General features: G+C 34.0%; 1 protein-coding gene across 1 annotated transcript; it reads left to right on the forward strand.

The window, feature by feature from the left end:
• The first annotated feature begins 1,271 nt into the window (after nt 1-1,271).
• LOC117112509 lies at nt 1,272-9,909 on the forward strand. The gene is made up of 7 exons (XM_033255596.1): nt 1,272-1,378; nt 2,059-2,154; nt 2,754-3,035; nt 3,452-3,517; nt 4,664-4,813; nt 7,898-7,942; nt 8,758-9,909. The coding sequence occupies exons 2-7, from the start codon at nt 2,121-2,123 to the stop codon at nt 9,213-9,215; spliced, it is 1,035 nt and encodes a 344-aa protein (XP_033111487.1). The 5' UTR covers nt 1,272-1,378; nt 2,059-2,120; the 3' UTR covers nt 9,216-9,909.
• Nucleotides 9,910-17,167: the final 7,258 nt, after the last annotated feature.

Below are 17,167 nucleotides of genomic sequence, written 5' to 3' on the forward strand. Positions count from 1 at the left end.
AGTACGCGTGGTTTAATATACGTTATAACCATGGAGGTATTATTGAGAAGGAGATCCCTCGGCAAAGCTACGCGCACGCAGCGCTATGCAAATGAACCAAGATCAAAGTTGCCGCAGCGCGTAAAGAACGTTTGCGCGATGCCTTTGAAGTCCCATGTGTTCCCCGCCATCAAATTTTCAACAGACATAGTTGACCAAAAAATTGAACATGACGAAATGGAGAGCACCTTCTTTTCTCAATGCGCACTACATACTGTCACTACTACATCACTATGGCTGCGCAATCTTTTCTATTTTGAAGCTGATACATTTATCTCTCATATTCATAAAATATCAAACATATTAATATTTTCCACCAAGAAAAGTTTCGAATTTAATGGAACATTTACATGACCTATAAAAGTATAGTATATTTCAACTTCAATTTTCATAAATTGGCCAAAATTCGCCAATTCTAATTTTAACAGATATTAATTAATAAATGATTAAGGATTATAATAAACTAAGGCATTTTAGGGTTAACGAGGGTTAACTAAAAATGAGTCCAAAATCTGAGTATTTTTCAGTTTTACGCTGACTTAGCTTTATAGTCGAACCAGTCAATCTTTAGACAAAATTATAATGAACACAGAATTAATTTTAACATAAATATTTTACGAAATCCGTTCCTGAAATATACAAATAATAACATACCAAAAGCCCGAAAAAATCTAATCAGGGGAACATTGTTCATTATAAAGATATTTAATGGGTTAAAATCAAACGTTTTATTGCACAACTGCTCTGCTGGAAGCGTATAAATGCATGTCGTTGCCAAGTTGTTGCTAGTGAAAAAATGTGAATTATAGGGTAATACGCCCGCGCGCGATCCAAAAGCGGGGAACACATAGGTTTGTCGCGTCAAAGGGATCTGTTGCCGAGTGATCTCCTTCTCAATAATACCTCCATGTTATAACTATGACCGACGGTAACTCGAAAACTCCATTTCGATACTTGGAGTATGTATTATACTACATTATCTTATCTGAGATTAATCAGTGGACCTTTCGGCCATTGGCGATCCATACTATTATTAAAACAGTTTCCCCAGTCGCCAAAACGGCAACCACGCGTACGTCGCGCGCGCGCGCGTGTGCGTGTGCGTGCGCGTGCGTGTGCGTGTGCGTGTGCGTGTGCGTGCGCGTGCGCGTGCGTGTGCGTGTGCGTGTGCGTGTGCGTGTGCGTGTGCGTGTGCGTGTGCGTGTGTGTGTGTGTGTGTGTGTGAGTGAAGCGTGTGTGAAATGAAGCGGCTTGGTGTGAAGTGAAGCGTTACTGGGAATTTCCCGAATATTGAGGAATAATAGTGATGGAGAGTTTTTGGTCTCTTTCTGTATATCAGGTAGGCCTACTATTTCATTATTCTTTACAACGTATAGCTTTCACAACACCATCAAGACATTCAAAAATTAATATATGGTGTAGTGCCTAGGCCCTATATTATACTATTATAGATTGTTGTTGATTTTTACAGATCCGCAGGACCATATTGTTGGGAGTAGTAGGAGGTAATATATAATGGTTCGATGGGTGTGTTGGTGTGTGTGTACGAAGTAGGCCTAGGCCTACTACTACTGCCTCTCCTTCCCCAAAAATTGAAAAACTGTCCACGGTGTCAAGAGAACCTTGGCTGAAACCTAGGCCGATCCTCAAAATGTGGTTTGTATTCTCGTAATTGTGCCAGCGCCTTCCCAGCATCCTCCTCCTTTCCTAGAAAGTCCTAGAGTCCTAGAAATTTCCGAATTAATGTTCATAACTTGAATCCCCCACCCCCATTCTCCATTTTGTTTTCACAATTTCACAAAAAATTATTTGATCTATTGATGCATGTAGGCCTACACCCTACCCCCACCGTCCCCATGGCACCTCAACTTTTCATTCAATAAGTCTAGCTGTGGTGCTTCCCCACTGATGTTTTTGCAATTGCCTGCATCTCAAATGTATCTGTTGGCTTACTAATACAAACAAATATTTATTGCAGAATTTTTTGTAAAATAGAATTTTTTTCTTATTTTATTTCAGAGGCACTGAAGGCAATGAGAATAACATCCACTGCAAATGATAAGGCAATGTAAATTTGAAACATGATGGCAGCCTCTACATCAAATCAAGAAAACTGTAAGAGACAAAATAAATTTGACTTTTATTTTATAATAACTGAGAATTATTATTTCCTGAACACTATAATTATTCTATATTATTACGAAATTGACATATACTCATTACTAATCTAGATTTATTATATAATTAAGGAAATAGAAAATTACAGAAAAAATAGATTTTTTTTAAATCTAGTTAATATATGTTTATATGCTCAGCCACAATATGCTTATTTTTTATTTGTTTATTCCTTTTATTTATTTTTTACTATAACCCATGATGATTACTGTAGGAGCTATCTCTCGCCTGCTTAAAAAAGAGAGAAAAAAAGAAAATAAAGAGAAAGAGGAAGAGCTGAGAAAGAAAAGAAATTGGTATTGAAAGCGCTGAATTTTACGTCTATAACAGTTTATGTCTCGTATTGACTATGCCACTACCCAGATTTTTCTCTGGATCCTCCCCTGCACAGGGTTGGGGATTGAAAGTGTGCAACTGCACAACTGATAGACAGTAGCATCGCACATATACTCCCAGATGAGATGGACATTTTTGTTTTTTTGCCATTTTATACCTGATTAATTGCATTATACTTTTCTTTTTCATATTATTTTGTACAGCTGGAAGCCTTCTGGGTTTATCTGATAAAAATTTGAATAAGCTGTCTGTGAAGATTGAGGACTGGTATGCATTAGCAATAGAGCTTGATATCGATGATGGTTTCCTGAAAGAACTTCGTAAGAAAGAATTCACCCCTACGGAAAAATGTGTTACAATGCTTGAAAAGTGGAGGGATACCAGCTCAATGACTATGGAAGATCAGGTTGTAAAACTCATTGAAACACTGAAGGAAGTGAATAAAGAAGAAAAAGCAATCGGTTACCTTTCCAATTTGTTGCCAGGTATGCTCCTAACTAACATCATATTGCTGGCTTAAAGCCATATTCTGGAGGAAAACATTTACATGTTACTGTATTTCCCAGTTTTTAAATTATATTGAAAATTCTGTATCTTACCCACTTTTTTTTTAAATATCCCTTCCGTGCCTGAGCAAAAGTCAGTTATACAACATAATTTATACATACATGCCTTCAGAACCTGGCTTTAAACTAATACAATTTATCATTTTGTGCTTGTTGAAATGTAATCCATCATGAATTATATAGATTGATTACTTTTCCATGTAAAGGGAAAAATAATATTGTTAAATTTTGAAAATTTTACTTTGTATCTTTATTCAAGATGATAAAAATGTACATTTAATATAATTTAATGGACTTACTTTTCTTTTGTCATTTATATTTGTTGCCTGAAAAAGGTCCATCAGTAATGCAAATAGCAGATTTTACCAAGAAAGATGCAGATTCTAAACACATAGTGCATGGTAAGATACTGGAAAAGAAACAAAAACTTGAACAAATAGGATCATACACCTCAAACACCTTCTCAGACATAGGTCAAAATTTTGCCTGCAGAGCAATTTACTCTGGCCCACGAGAAGAAGAAACAAAAATAAATATTATATATTTCAGACAAATTAATGTAATAATCATTTGAAGAATAATTTTCCAATAAACTAAAGACCAAAAAATCAACCCCTTATGCTATGTGCATTAAATTTTACTGACAGACAGCTCAAGGATGGTTTAAATGTGATGAGCATAATACTAATAGATCTAAAAATAGAATTTGTGTAGGGCGAAAACATTTTTTCCAGTCCTATTTTTCCTACTATGCTTAAAAGACACTCCACATCTTTGAGTAAGGGGCAACCCCACTTAGATCTTCAAGTTTGTTACCCACCATCTATCAACAAGCACCCAAGATTGATTTTCTGGGCTCCAGTTAAGTTTGACATACAGTAGTTTGGAAAATAAAAACTTTATCATAGACTTTTAAAACAATCCAGCTGCAAATTTCTAGACAACCACACCATTATGGCACTCTTAATAATGTACTGGTGGGTCTTGCACCTTAAATTGCTGGTGGCAGTGGGGTGGTGATGGTTTTCACTGTTCATGGTTGTCTTGGTTATACAGTAGTTTTAGGTTGTTTCTTGTATCGTTATCTGTTTTAGTATCTGAGTATGCTAACAGAGTTTGTTTAAATGAGTAAACTTTTAATTTTTTTTTTTTTTTTTTTTTTTTTTTCGGTGTGATTTTTTTTTTTTTTTTTTTGCAGTGGTAAGTAGAAACTAATTTTAAACGCATGCATAATGTTTACATGATGTGTCACCATAATAACCAAATATATATTCATCCTGTCACTGAGCTTGGGTGGAGCGATGCACTTGCCACTTCAGCACAAATCTAATAGACCTATCTAATAGTATGTCATGACCATGCATGAGATTCAAAATTTCACAAATGTGAGAATACGTATCTGAGTATGCTAAAAATAAGTCTAGCCTCTCTTATTAAAAAACAATTCACAAATCAAATTGTAACAGTGATAAAAGCAGCAGCTATAGTTTTTTTTTTATGGAAAAGTGGTATTTCTTATTCTTAACATCTATATAATTTGTTGTCAGACATTTCTATTGAAAGACATAGCAAGATCGACAGCATTGTAGGATCAATGAACCAAGTTGTTTCTGTGTCTGGCCAATCACAAGTTGGAAATGTTGCCATTAATCCAATTGCCAAAACTTTTGTTCAAGCAACAGTTCAACAACTTACAGGTAGGCAGGGTTTATTTTCTATACAATGTGTAAATAAGTTATTGAAACCAAATATAGAGGTTAAAGTCATTAAGCATATTGGCTGGCATGCTTTCATAGACCACAACGTGACAAAATGTGCAAATTGAGTTGTTTTCATTGATGAAATCTCAGACTGCCTTTGACAATCAACAGTTAGCGTCGCCTCATAAGCGCTCCCACAAAGAGTAGATGGATCCGTCGGCTGAAGTTTGAAAAAACACAATTAAAACAAGCATACAATCATAATTTTTTATCAATATTTAAATCTCGCTTTATAATAATTATTATTGTACGATAAAACATACATAAAATAATTTGCTTATTTTAATTTTAATTGTCTTTTTATCTGTCTTTTTTATGTTCCTTTAAATTGACATATGATTGTAAGCTCACAGGTTTGCCCTTTGGGATTGATGTGAGACTGTTTTTATACCGAAATAAATAAATAAATAATTACCATATGAGTAGGATTAACTGGGTGTGTGATACATGAGCCCCTGTCTATGTCTTCACCAACACCCATATTATGAAATGGATTATTCCTTTGTTAATGGTATTTCTTCCTACTGGCATTATTTGTGGCATAGACGAGCCAAACCAGTCACTCATCGCAAATCCTGTTTGAGAGTTATTGGCCAAAACATGCTGGAATGTCAAATTTTTTTTTAAATATATTTTATTGCACTAAACTAATCTTTATATACCTATACATTCATTATTTCTCCCATTTTCAATGTTAAAACAACAATTTTCAATGACTTGATGATGGTTTCTGCTTTTTGGCGAAAAATATATAATGTCTGGAGATTTTTGTATGGCTGCTGAGAAAGTTTACCTTACCGTTTTCATGAGGGGGAAAACCTTGAATTTTGAAGAACAAAGTCATTAGACACCTAGCTCAAAAGCTGTCTCTTATGCAACCCCTTCTCCACTTCAAAAAGTATTCTCCGCAGTGGTGTAACCACCGGGGAACAAGGGGAAAATATCCATCTGTGGAAAATCTTTCCCCATTGAATGCTTTTTTCACCCGGGCTGACCAAGCCGTCGTACCGGGCTGGGTAAGAAGAGAAAAGAAAGAGGAGAGAGGGAGGGAAAGAGAAAGAAGGAGAAAGAAAAAGAAAGGAAAAAGGAAAAGAAAAAGAGAAGAGAAAAATAAAGACAAGAATAAAAAGGAAGATATAATGAACAGATATCACAATACCCCGGCCTGCAACCCCTTCTCCACTTCAAAAAGTATTCTCCGCAGTGGTGTAACCACCGGGGAACAAGGGGAAAATATCCATCTGTGGAAAATCTTTCCCCATTGAATGCTTTTTTCACCCGGGAAAGTGCCTGAAAATCTCAAATTTTAAATCCAATATTTTGTTGAGGTACAGTAGGCCAATTTCCTCTTAAAATTGCACATTTTAGGAAGTTTTGATCAATTCCGACAAAATTAGAAAACAACATTTTTCGTGCGCTACGCACGCATTTTTTAATGTTAAAGCTTGTGCTTGCTCTCCTTTGCCTTATAAATTATAACACATAGTCCCAAACTCAAGAAAGAAAATTTAAGGATAGATCGTTTATAAAAGAAGGGCCTCAATGTGTAATAATGTTGAAAGAATATGTTTGTAATAAATAAATCCATAAGGAAAATGCTTATATTCAGTTCAAAAAAATGAGTGTGGCCATATATAACATAAGAGCATTTCTTGTTGAGGTAGGCCAATTTCCTCTAAAAATTGTACATTTTAGGGAGTTTTGATCAATTCCGACGAAATTAGAATTAAAAAAAACAATAATTTTTCGCCCGCTTCGCGCGCATTTTTTAATGTCTAAGCTTGTGCTTGCTCTCCTTTGCCTTCTAAGTTATAACACATAGTCCCAAACTCAAGAAAGAAAAATTAAGATAGATCGTTTTACCAAAAAGAAGGGCCTCAATGTGTAATGATGTTGAAAGAACATGTTTGTAATAAATAAAGCCATAAGGAAAATGCTTATGTTCAGTTTAAAAGAACGAGTGTGGCCATATATAACATAAGAGCATTTCTTGTTGAGGTAGGCCAATTTCCTCTAAAAATTGCACATTTAGGGAGTTTTGATCAATTGCGACGAAATTAGAATTAAAAACACAACAATTTTTTGCGCGCTTCGCACGCATTTGTTAGGGTTAAGGCTTGTGCTTGCCCTCCTTTGCCTTCTAAGTTATTTAAAAACATAATAGTCCCAAACTTGAGAAAGAAAATTTAAGATAGATCGTTTTACCTAAAAGAAGGGCCTCAATGTGTAATGATGGTGAAAGAATAGGCCTATGATTGTAATAAATAAAACCACGATGAAAATGCTTATATTTAGTTTCAAACACACGTGTGTAATAATAAAATAAGCCCTATGTCGTATCGTTTTCTATGTGGTGGGGGGTGGGGTGGGTATCACATCAAGTCATAAATTACTAACCGGGAAAATTATTACCTTTGCCGCCACCCCCTGACCCAAGACCCCTGTTACGCGCCTGCTTATAAGTGGGCCCCCCACTTTGAAAAACGTTCCGCCAGCCATGATTCATATTACTGTATTCAACCTGTTCTATCTGGAAAATTTCCATATGTATATGTAATTGTAGCTAGTCTCATATCAATAAAAAGGGTTCATGGTAAAAGCGTCCTCATCGTAGCCCTGGATAACGCTAATTCTACCACAACCACACACAAGGTCAAGTCAACATTTACTTGTATATCATCATGCTTGCCATCTGATGGACCTGGCAGAGTACAGTGATTGTGCTAGACACTGTGTCCAGCTCTGGCTGAAACAAAGTATTAGCAAATGTGTGGACATGATAAGAAGAACTTTATAAAAAAAAACTTTCCTTGCACCTGCTGCCAAATTTAACTTTCATTTTACTGATTTTGAGGTAGCTTCTATTACTAAAACCCACTGTGTTTTAAATCTTTAAAATTGAGTCAAGTGTTTATGCAAAAAGTGTTCAATGTTCATTTCAAGATATACATGTTCAAAGATTGTTATTGAATGAATATATATGTAGATGTAATACATTTCCTCATATTCTCATATTTACAGAAGAACAAAGGGAAGAACAGCTGAACAATCAGGCTAAAGAAAAAGGTAATGGAAGATGAATAGTTTATTTAAAGCGCCTTAACACCGATAAACAAAGGGGTTGTACATTCATTGACCATTATTAGACCGACACCACCAATACCACCACGGGGGCAGTCGCGTCGTAGAATATTAAACATGTTTAATATTTCTTACGACGGCTCAAGACTGTCCCTGACGATGAATCGCATCGGGTTGTGTCATACGTTGCTTTCTGAGTTGGCCTTTACGGTATGATACTTCGAATCTTGCCAGAGATGCTATTTTGCTTGTGTTTTGGATGTAAACAACAACAGTGTTTTACATGGCGATTGCTATTGCGGCATTCCCTTGTTATTGATGTATTAGCATACAATCTTAGGAGAATATAAATAAACACTTTTGAACAATCGTATTGCCTTTCCTTGCCATATATTTTTCGCATTAACAGTGGGTAGTTGTTTTCACAACCATAACATTATCTTTTCCTATACTTTCACACTGATCGTACAGTAATGTTTTCCGTGGTATACCCAAGTTATGTCATGTGACCGGCTGTAAAACATCCCCGAATTGGTCTATTCAAATCCAACTAAATCATTCTCAACCTTATTTGCACGTGCACAATTCAAAAGTGCTACTTCTTATTGTATGGCAAATAACACTGAGATCAATATGATATACCCTGTTCCTATGAGCATTATAAGACAGGATTTTCTTTAAAATATTTTATAAATAAATCTTGTTACATAGAGATAAACTTTAAACTGGCTGTATTATAATATAATATATATTTAATAAATTTTATGTCTCCATTATGCGAATGTATATTTCTTTTTCAGGGCCTTCATTGTTGAAAGATTTACAGCTTCAGTTAAAGAATCAGTATAAACGGGCGACTTTTACCGAGTTCACTCCATCTCAGTGGTCAAAACACAAAATAGATATACAAGATCTCTTCACTGATATGATAATGTTTCAGAACCCAAATTCAGGTAATGAAAAGAAAGCAAAAGAGATTAAAATTGATGACATTGCAGCACCCTATAGGAAAAAAAATGATGATCCTAAGAGGATTCTGATCCAAGGGGAGCTTGGAAATGGGAAGACAACTCTGATGAAAAGACTTGCTCGTTCTTGGGCTGATGATCCCAACAAAGGTGTCTTTGGTGAAAAAATCGTCTTTTTCCTGGAATTAAAGAACATGCAAAAGAAAGGTTTTCTTGAAAATGCTATAGAGAATGGTCTGCCTAAGGACTCCCTTAAAAAGTTTAAGGTTACTTTACAGGTATTGCAATGAGTGATCATACAAAATGATAAACATTTTGTGTTCTTATGTGATGGATATGATGAGCTATTTGCAGGTGTGGGATCAGAGCTTGAAGAAGTATTTAAAAGAAATGAGTTAAATGAAAGTGTCCTAGTTGTAACCACAAGGCCTGATAATATGGATAAATTAGTTAAAGTCTGTGAATCACACATCAAAATTAGGGGATTCAAACCTGAACGACAAGATGAGTACATAGACAAATTCTTTAAAGATGACCTGGACCAAGGACAAAATCTGATAAAATTAAGAAATGACAATCAGTACAAACATATCTTTGAGATGGCCAGAACACCACTATTTCTCTTCTATCTTTGTACATTGTGGAAGGTCAAAGGCCAGGTGCCCTCCACTGTAATAGAACTTTATCGAGAATTGTTGGTTTGCAAGGTAAATCAATTCCTTGGCAAACAAGAAAAAAGAAAAATTGATAATTTTTCTGAAATTAATCTTGAACATTTTGATGCTATGTTGTATGTTGGAAGAGTTACCTTAAATGGTTTATTTGAGAACCGATTGAACATCAAGCAAAAGGAATTAACTGATGAGAAACAAACATCAGTTGCATCTAAACTAGGGTTGATTTTTGAAGAAACAAATGTTTCTGAACTCCATCACATGAAAAGCTACACTACAACTCATAAGTCTGAATCTGAATTTTTAGCAAGTCTGTATGTCCAAAAGTTAGATCTATCTGGTTTGCAAGATGTAAAACCTTTTTTTGTAGAAATTCTCAATGAAAAAATACTGTCCAGAGAAATATTGACAGAATTTTGTCTTGGTGATTGCAACTTGAATTTCCCAAACTCTGGAACATTGATTGCCAAGTTACTTCTCAGTTTCAGGAATCTGCAGGTGTTCAAGGTTACACCTATTGAAAACAAGATGTCTGCATCTGTTTTTATGGAAATGGTTCTTCACCTAGACTGTCAAATAGATAGTATTCATAAACACCTTCGGGTATTAAGCTTTGGAGAGCTCAAATTTGAAGGAGTCGATGCTGATGAAGTGGGTAACATGTTCGGTCGTCTGCTTTTCCAATTTCCAGAGCTTCAAAGCCTTGATATGTCTATGTTTAGGACTGGGAAATCATCTCTGCATTCCTTTATTACAACACTTATTGAACATCATGAAGATGAAACAGTTACCTATAAACTTGGCTTAAGACACCTTGATTTGTCTGGTCATAATTTCAAATCAGGAGAGATGGCACGGTTTTTGAAAGCTGTGAAAGTACTTCCCAAATTATCTGAACTACGCCTAGAAATGTGTCGAATTTATGACAATCCTGGATGCTTACTGGAAAGGATATGTAAATTTTCCAGGATTGATCTCTCCCGTTGCCATTTTAAAAAAGCAGATCACAAGAAAATATTTGTTGCTCAGGTTCTCCGTTCTGCAACAATTGATACAAAATTACGATTGGTGACATCAAATGAAGGTTTCCTTAACAGCCTTGGAGAAGAACTTTTATCATCTGGTATTACAAGTGCTCTTGGGTATCTTGATCTTAGTAACTCAAAACTGCCTAATGTGAACTTTAAAGTCCTGGTGTTATCTCTGACCCAACTTAAAACTCTAATACTTAAGGATTGTGATATTGATGCAGATGTTCTCGAGAGACTTGTAACTGCTATTAAAAATGACAGATGTACTTTTGCTTCAGGACTTACGGCATTGGATATGTCATCCTCAAAGTTTAATGAGCCAGCGTCAGGGGATCATTTGGCATCTGTACTGGAGATATTTCCAGAATTACAGATACTGAGGTTATCAAGTAGTCGCATTACAGAAGCAGTAATGGAAAAATTTTTGATGGAACTAAAAAGAAAATGTAATTTGGAACTTCGCCTCAGAAGTCTTGTCCTACTGGACAATGACATTACAAGTTTGGATACCATTACCTTGCAGGTCGCAAGGTACTTACCTCTTGACTGCAAATTAAAGGTTACCAATTCTAAGATAAATGTGGATGCTTCTGCCAATAATCGTCAACGTCCTGATTTTGATTCGGATAGTGACAATGATGGTAATATAGTTGTAGATTATGACATCTCTGACGACGACAACGACGACGACGATGACGACGACTCTGATGAGGAAAACATCAAAGATGATTATGATAATTTCTTGTAATCTGATCATATAGAACATCTACTTTATTCATATTGTTTTGGCCAATTCAATAAGCTACAGTATATCAGCTATTAATTTTATTGGCTCATCAAAGACAGTTCTGTATATCATTAAGAGGAAGGTAATGATAATTTTCAGGGTGATGATTATGAAATTAATGATTCATTATAATGTACAGATTTGGCAAAGAGCAGTTTTAGAAACTGCTGTAATATCTATTTCTGGAAAATAAACTTAAACGTAGAATATTTTTACATATTGATGTTCTAATATAAGTCTTTTGATAATTACTTTTGGAGGCCTAATAAAATAACTTTAAATTTGTTCACAATTGCTATTTAAAAAAAATGATAATTTGAGAGTGTGTATAAAATGGATTTATCTGATAAATTTTGCGATTTGAAAATTTCTTAGTTTTTCATTAATATTATAACAATAACTTAATTCAGGGCTTCTCCAAGCTAACTGTTTTTCTGTCGGTTACATGGAAAATATTCTATTGGTAGACTGAAAAATTACTGCTGTATTATCATTGATTGTAATTTTTTATTGAATTATAACACTACTTAAGAATATACCATACATTCAATGTAAATTACTCATTAGTAATTTACATCCCAGGTATTTATCTTTTTAAATGTTCATGTAATAATAGTACTGTAAATATATTGCTGAACTGTCTGATGACTAGAACCTTCCACTCCATTTAAATCGATTTAATAATGTTAATTATGTAAAGTAAACCTATTATAGATTTGCAAAACTTAGAAGTGACTTTTACTAAAACTACCCTGCCTTAACATTAATTTTACTGTATTAAAGATTTCAACTGTATTGTAATGGACATTTCCGAAGTGCCATCAAACATAACAACTGACCAATCGAAGCATCGATGGACACAAAAGGTCCATTGTGTCAAGTCTGAAAATATAAGATGAAATAATGCAATGAAGGTCTACAGTACTTTATTTTAAGCAAAAGCCTTTAAGAATATTTAAGTTTTGCACTTCAAATGTTCATGTTGTTACCATGTATTGCTAAAACTGACTACTGTCTGAATACTAGGCTGAAAGAAAATTCCTCTCTATTTTTCATAATTTTATTTAGGAGCAGTTTCCAGCATATTAGTAGTTTGCAGAACTTGGTAATCCTATAAACAGACTTGATGTAATATTTGTCTTATTTCAACAATACTAAATTCATTAACAGATAAACTGAAATGTCCCTCACTAAGTCAGCATTTTCAGAGTGTCAACTGACTTGTCAAAACAAAACCCACACGCACGTCCCACAATCACATGTTTACATTTGTTTTAATACTCTGTTGTTTTCTGGGACCTTAGCAACAATATTCAAGAGGAGGGAACGATCTGTATTACACTCCTGGTTTTCAGAAGCAATGAATTAATATATCCAAATTAGCTATCTTTATGCATGTAGTCGTGTTCGATATATCCAACAGAATGCTTCCTGTAAAATGTTATTTGCTATTGTCAGTGTAAATCTGTATGACGTTAATATCCATAACATGTAATGTGTCAAATTTGTTTGTGTACAAGGTTATTCATTGAAGATAAACAAATAAATGTAGAAGTATACGACTTGCATCATTTTCATTTTTATTCACTCTCTCTTATATATTCCTGGTTGAACAGCACTGGTTCTTTATGCACTATGTATAAATATGGGTTTTTGTTACTCCGAGTTTCACGCTTAATGGCGATCATCATATTGTTCTAATTTGGATCGCTGTGTTTGATTGTAGACAAAGTGTAACAAATAGATAAATAATAGCAGTTCTCAATAAAGATGTTCTTATTTTAGCAATGTTAGTATTTATTTATTTGTTATATATTCAAATCACATTATTGCTGCTTATCACTGGCAACACAAATACTGTGTATATCAAGTAGATATTACAGTGCTCAAATTTATAAGTACATGATGTTATAAATCATATCAATCATAGTTCCTTATTATACTTGTATGAAAAAAGAGGTCTCTATAGTGGGAATCGAATCCGCGAAATCTCGCTATCGCGGCGAGGGACATACCATTTAGACCACAGAGGCCCATTCGATATCATTACGAAGGCCAGTCTCTCCCCTTTCATACAACTTGAGGACACATAGTGGAGCCAATTTTTAAGCCACATATAGCTTTTAGGTAGTAGCTGGTAAATCATAAGTAATAATATTCAAATCAAGTTATTGTTGCTAAGCACTAGGAGCACAAATAATGTATATAGGTAATAATAGAGTGCTCATGTTTTAAGTCATATCAAAACAGCTCATCAACAAAGTTCCTTATTATAGTTAAATAGTAGGCCTATAGCATAGTATAAAACAAGAGGTCTCTGTTGGAATCGAACCCTATATACATATACATATATATATACATATACATATATATATACATATATACATATACATATATACATATACATATATACATATACATATACACATATATATATATATATGTATATATATATATATTAATTATATAATGTAAAAACAATGAAAAAACGATGTACAATCATTGAAGGTAGACTTCTGGAACACCAATTTATTAAAACTTAACAAAATCAAACGGATATTTCGATAGCTCCTGCTATCTTTATAATATGTTAAAGTGAGAAAACTTGGAGAGGATATTCTTACACATGCATAAATAGTAAGACATGGCAGTGGTATTAACCAATCAAAACCAAGTCAAATATACAATCAGTTGATTGGATCACAAAATCAAAGTCTGATGATTCCTCCATGGTTTCAATCATAGCTCTAGTATGTTTTATCACAGTCCACCACTTGATCATTCATTGTTCTCACTTGTCATTGTTTATTTGTACATAATCATTAAGCCTATAGTAATGAATATTCCGACTTGCTTTTGGAGTATTGTTTCTCAAATTGTACAATATATTACCATTTAACTCTCGCAGAATGTTCATTTTATGCCAGGCATTGACAAAGACTACAGGAGTAGCCAAAATATTCGCATCAATATAAAATGTTAGTGTTTCTAAAGTCAACATCTTATGTATAATGATATATATCAGGGGCCTAGGCTGTAGGATGGTGGTTCCCATCTGGGGCGTGCGAAAATGGTAAATGCGGGATCATTGATGTAACGAAGGGGCGCTGGGCCGGGGGCTGCAAAGCCCCCCCCCCCCCTCTGGTGTTTGTAGCGTTTTGTGATGTAGGTGGTTTTTGGCACAATTGTGTTCTTAATTTTGTACCGTGATTTGACAAAATAAGCGTAATAAAGATAATATCTTTCTTGTTACACATTCTTTTTTATTATATAAAATAAATTATTAAATAAAGTTTAAAGCGTTTAATCAAAAGAACAATAAAAAAAATGTTTGTAATTTTCTAATTATTACTGTTGCATGTGTTATTTTTATTATTGAAAAGATTACACAAAATTATGACAGTAATTAAACAAATAATAGTGTCGGCGTCAATTGATGTATTTTCAAAATCATCGTAACATTTAAAACCATTAATTCACATTAAGCTGTTGCTTCAAATACATTGCCCCAGTACTGTATAGCATACCGTAGAACCTCGAATTGCAGCCCAATGAGATTTTTGTTTGTTTTGCACGGACAGTGTTTGAAGCAAACGTCAATGAAATTTGATACAGTAGAATCCCTCCTACTCTGGGGACACCCCTATTAAGGGGACAGTTTTCCTTGAGAGATATACCTTTTAACACTGCGGCCAATCCCTATTAAATGGGAACACTTTCTGAGTGTAGGCTACCAAATGGTCAAATAACCCCTATTAAGGGGACGTTTAGTTTTTTTTTCTATTGCATTATCATATATTATAAAGAATTGTAAGTCATCGTTATATAAAAACATGCCAAAAACCCCTATTAAGGTTACAATTTCACGTTTTTGGTTAGTGTCCCCTTTTTTAGTCCTGAAGGTGTCCCCTTAAAAGGGGTTTTACTTTAATTCCAACGATCTATTCCTTTTTCCATATTTTCCCCAAATTTTTAAATATTTTTTTTTTTATCTCATTAACCATCTTTTTTTTTGCCAAAGTTTTGAGAATAAAATTAAGACGTCTGTATTTCTATTGGCAATCATGTATTTTTTTTATCTTAATTTGTTGTCTTTTTCAATTGTATGTTCTAATGCTATTCTATACTATAATTCTGTACAATAACATATGATATGATGGAAGCATATGCTAAAGTAAATTTAGGTGATGATATTGATATTGATTATAATGATATTAATAATCAATGTATTATTCTTTCCCTATTTAATTTATTTTAAAAATGTATTGAGCTTGAGCAATTTCCGCAAAATTGGAACAAAGGTATTATTATACCAATTTTTAAACAATGTGATCGTTAAGATCTGACTGTAGGGGTATTACCCTAACTTCATGCGTTTCAAAAATCTTCAACAGAATTATATCATCATATATCAAACTATTTAAAACATATAAATGTTCTATCAGAAGTACAAGAGGTTTTAATACCATATATTACGTAAAAAGTGTAACTGCCTGTCGTTTAAAAGAAAATAAAACAACTCCCATTGCCTTTTTAGATTTTCCTGTCTGGTTGTCAGGCATTAGAGGTAAAGTTTGGACAGGGAACGTTTGGAGACTGATAGATATACAGTAGTTATATAATGAAGTAACAGGCACTGTAAAGTTTGGTGAAATTGAAACAGATTCCTTTAAAATTTACCAAGGAGTTAAACAAGGTTGTTTTCTATCACCAGTTTTATTTAATATTTTTATTAATGAGTTTAAGAATTTGCTTGTTTCTCATGATATTGGTGTAAGGATTAACGATGAATGGTTAGGATGTTTATTTTTGGCGGACGATATTTTGTTGTTTGCTAATAACAAAACTAAAATGAAGAAGATGCTTGATTTAGATAAATCAAATATATTAGTAATTGGTAAACGCATAAACAGGGATAAGCACTGGAAACTAGGAAATAGATACATAATGGAAGCCGAATCATATAATTAACGTTGGGGTGCTTATTTCCAGAAACTTATTTGAAAGTGTTTAAAAGAAGGGCAATAGGCTAATTGCCTATATATATTAAATCTCCTTTTTTACTATTTTCATAATTTTAATCGGATTACAGGGATGTACTATTGAGGATAATTGCCCTCCCTTCTTTTAACTACGGATCCGATGTATGGTGTAGCGTGAATAAATCAGACATTGACAAGTTAGAAAAAATGTGTAATTTTTGTATCTTGGAATATTTTGTACCCACTGTCGTCTTCTAATGGGATTAAAATCTGGCCGAATTTTGGCCTACAATATCGAAAAAAGGTTTGGCCGATCCGACCCGAATTTGGCCGTGAGATGGCGTGTGTTTAGCCATGAAGCATGTTGACTATCTTGCTGTGTATACAGCGTGTCATGGCAACACCTCGTTTCACATGGTTTTCCCTTGACAATCAATTCCTCTATTATTATGGTTATGAGCTCGAGCTCATATAACCATAACAATATTCCTCTATTATTATGGTTATGTGCTCGAGCAGGCACTACAACAAGGCATAAAACAGGAAAATACCAGAAAATATTATGTGTGAAGTCTTCTGGGTAAGTAGTAGTAGGCCCTACCGTCTTGAAATAAGCTAATAAAACAAAGGGATACTGATTTTAATAATTAATTAGTACTACACATATGCTGCTTTCATATTATATTTACGACATAAGTTTTCAGAATAGTTATTCTTATGTAGTGTTCTTACTACGAAGTAGAAGGTAATAATTTTCCCGGTTAGTAA

The sequence above is a fragment of the Anneissia japonica genome, unplaced genomic scaffold (genome assembly GCF_011630105.1).
Source record: "Anneissia japonica isolate Jap-2015-1 unplaced genomic scaffold, ASM1163010v1 scaffold45359_len33376_cov120, whole genome shotgun sequence".
In the NCBI taxonomy this organism is placed as follows: domain Eukaryota; kingdom Metazoa; phylum Echinodermata; class Crinoidea; order Comatulida; family Comatulidae; genus Anneissia; species Anneissia japonica.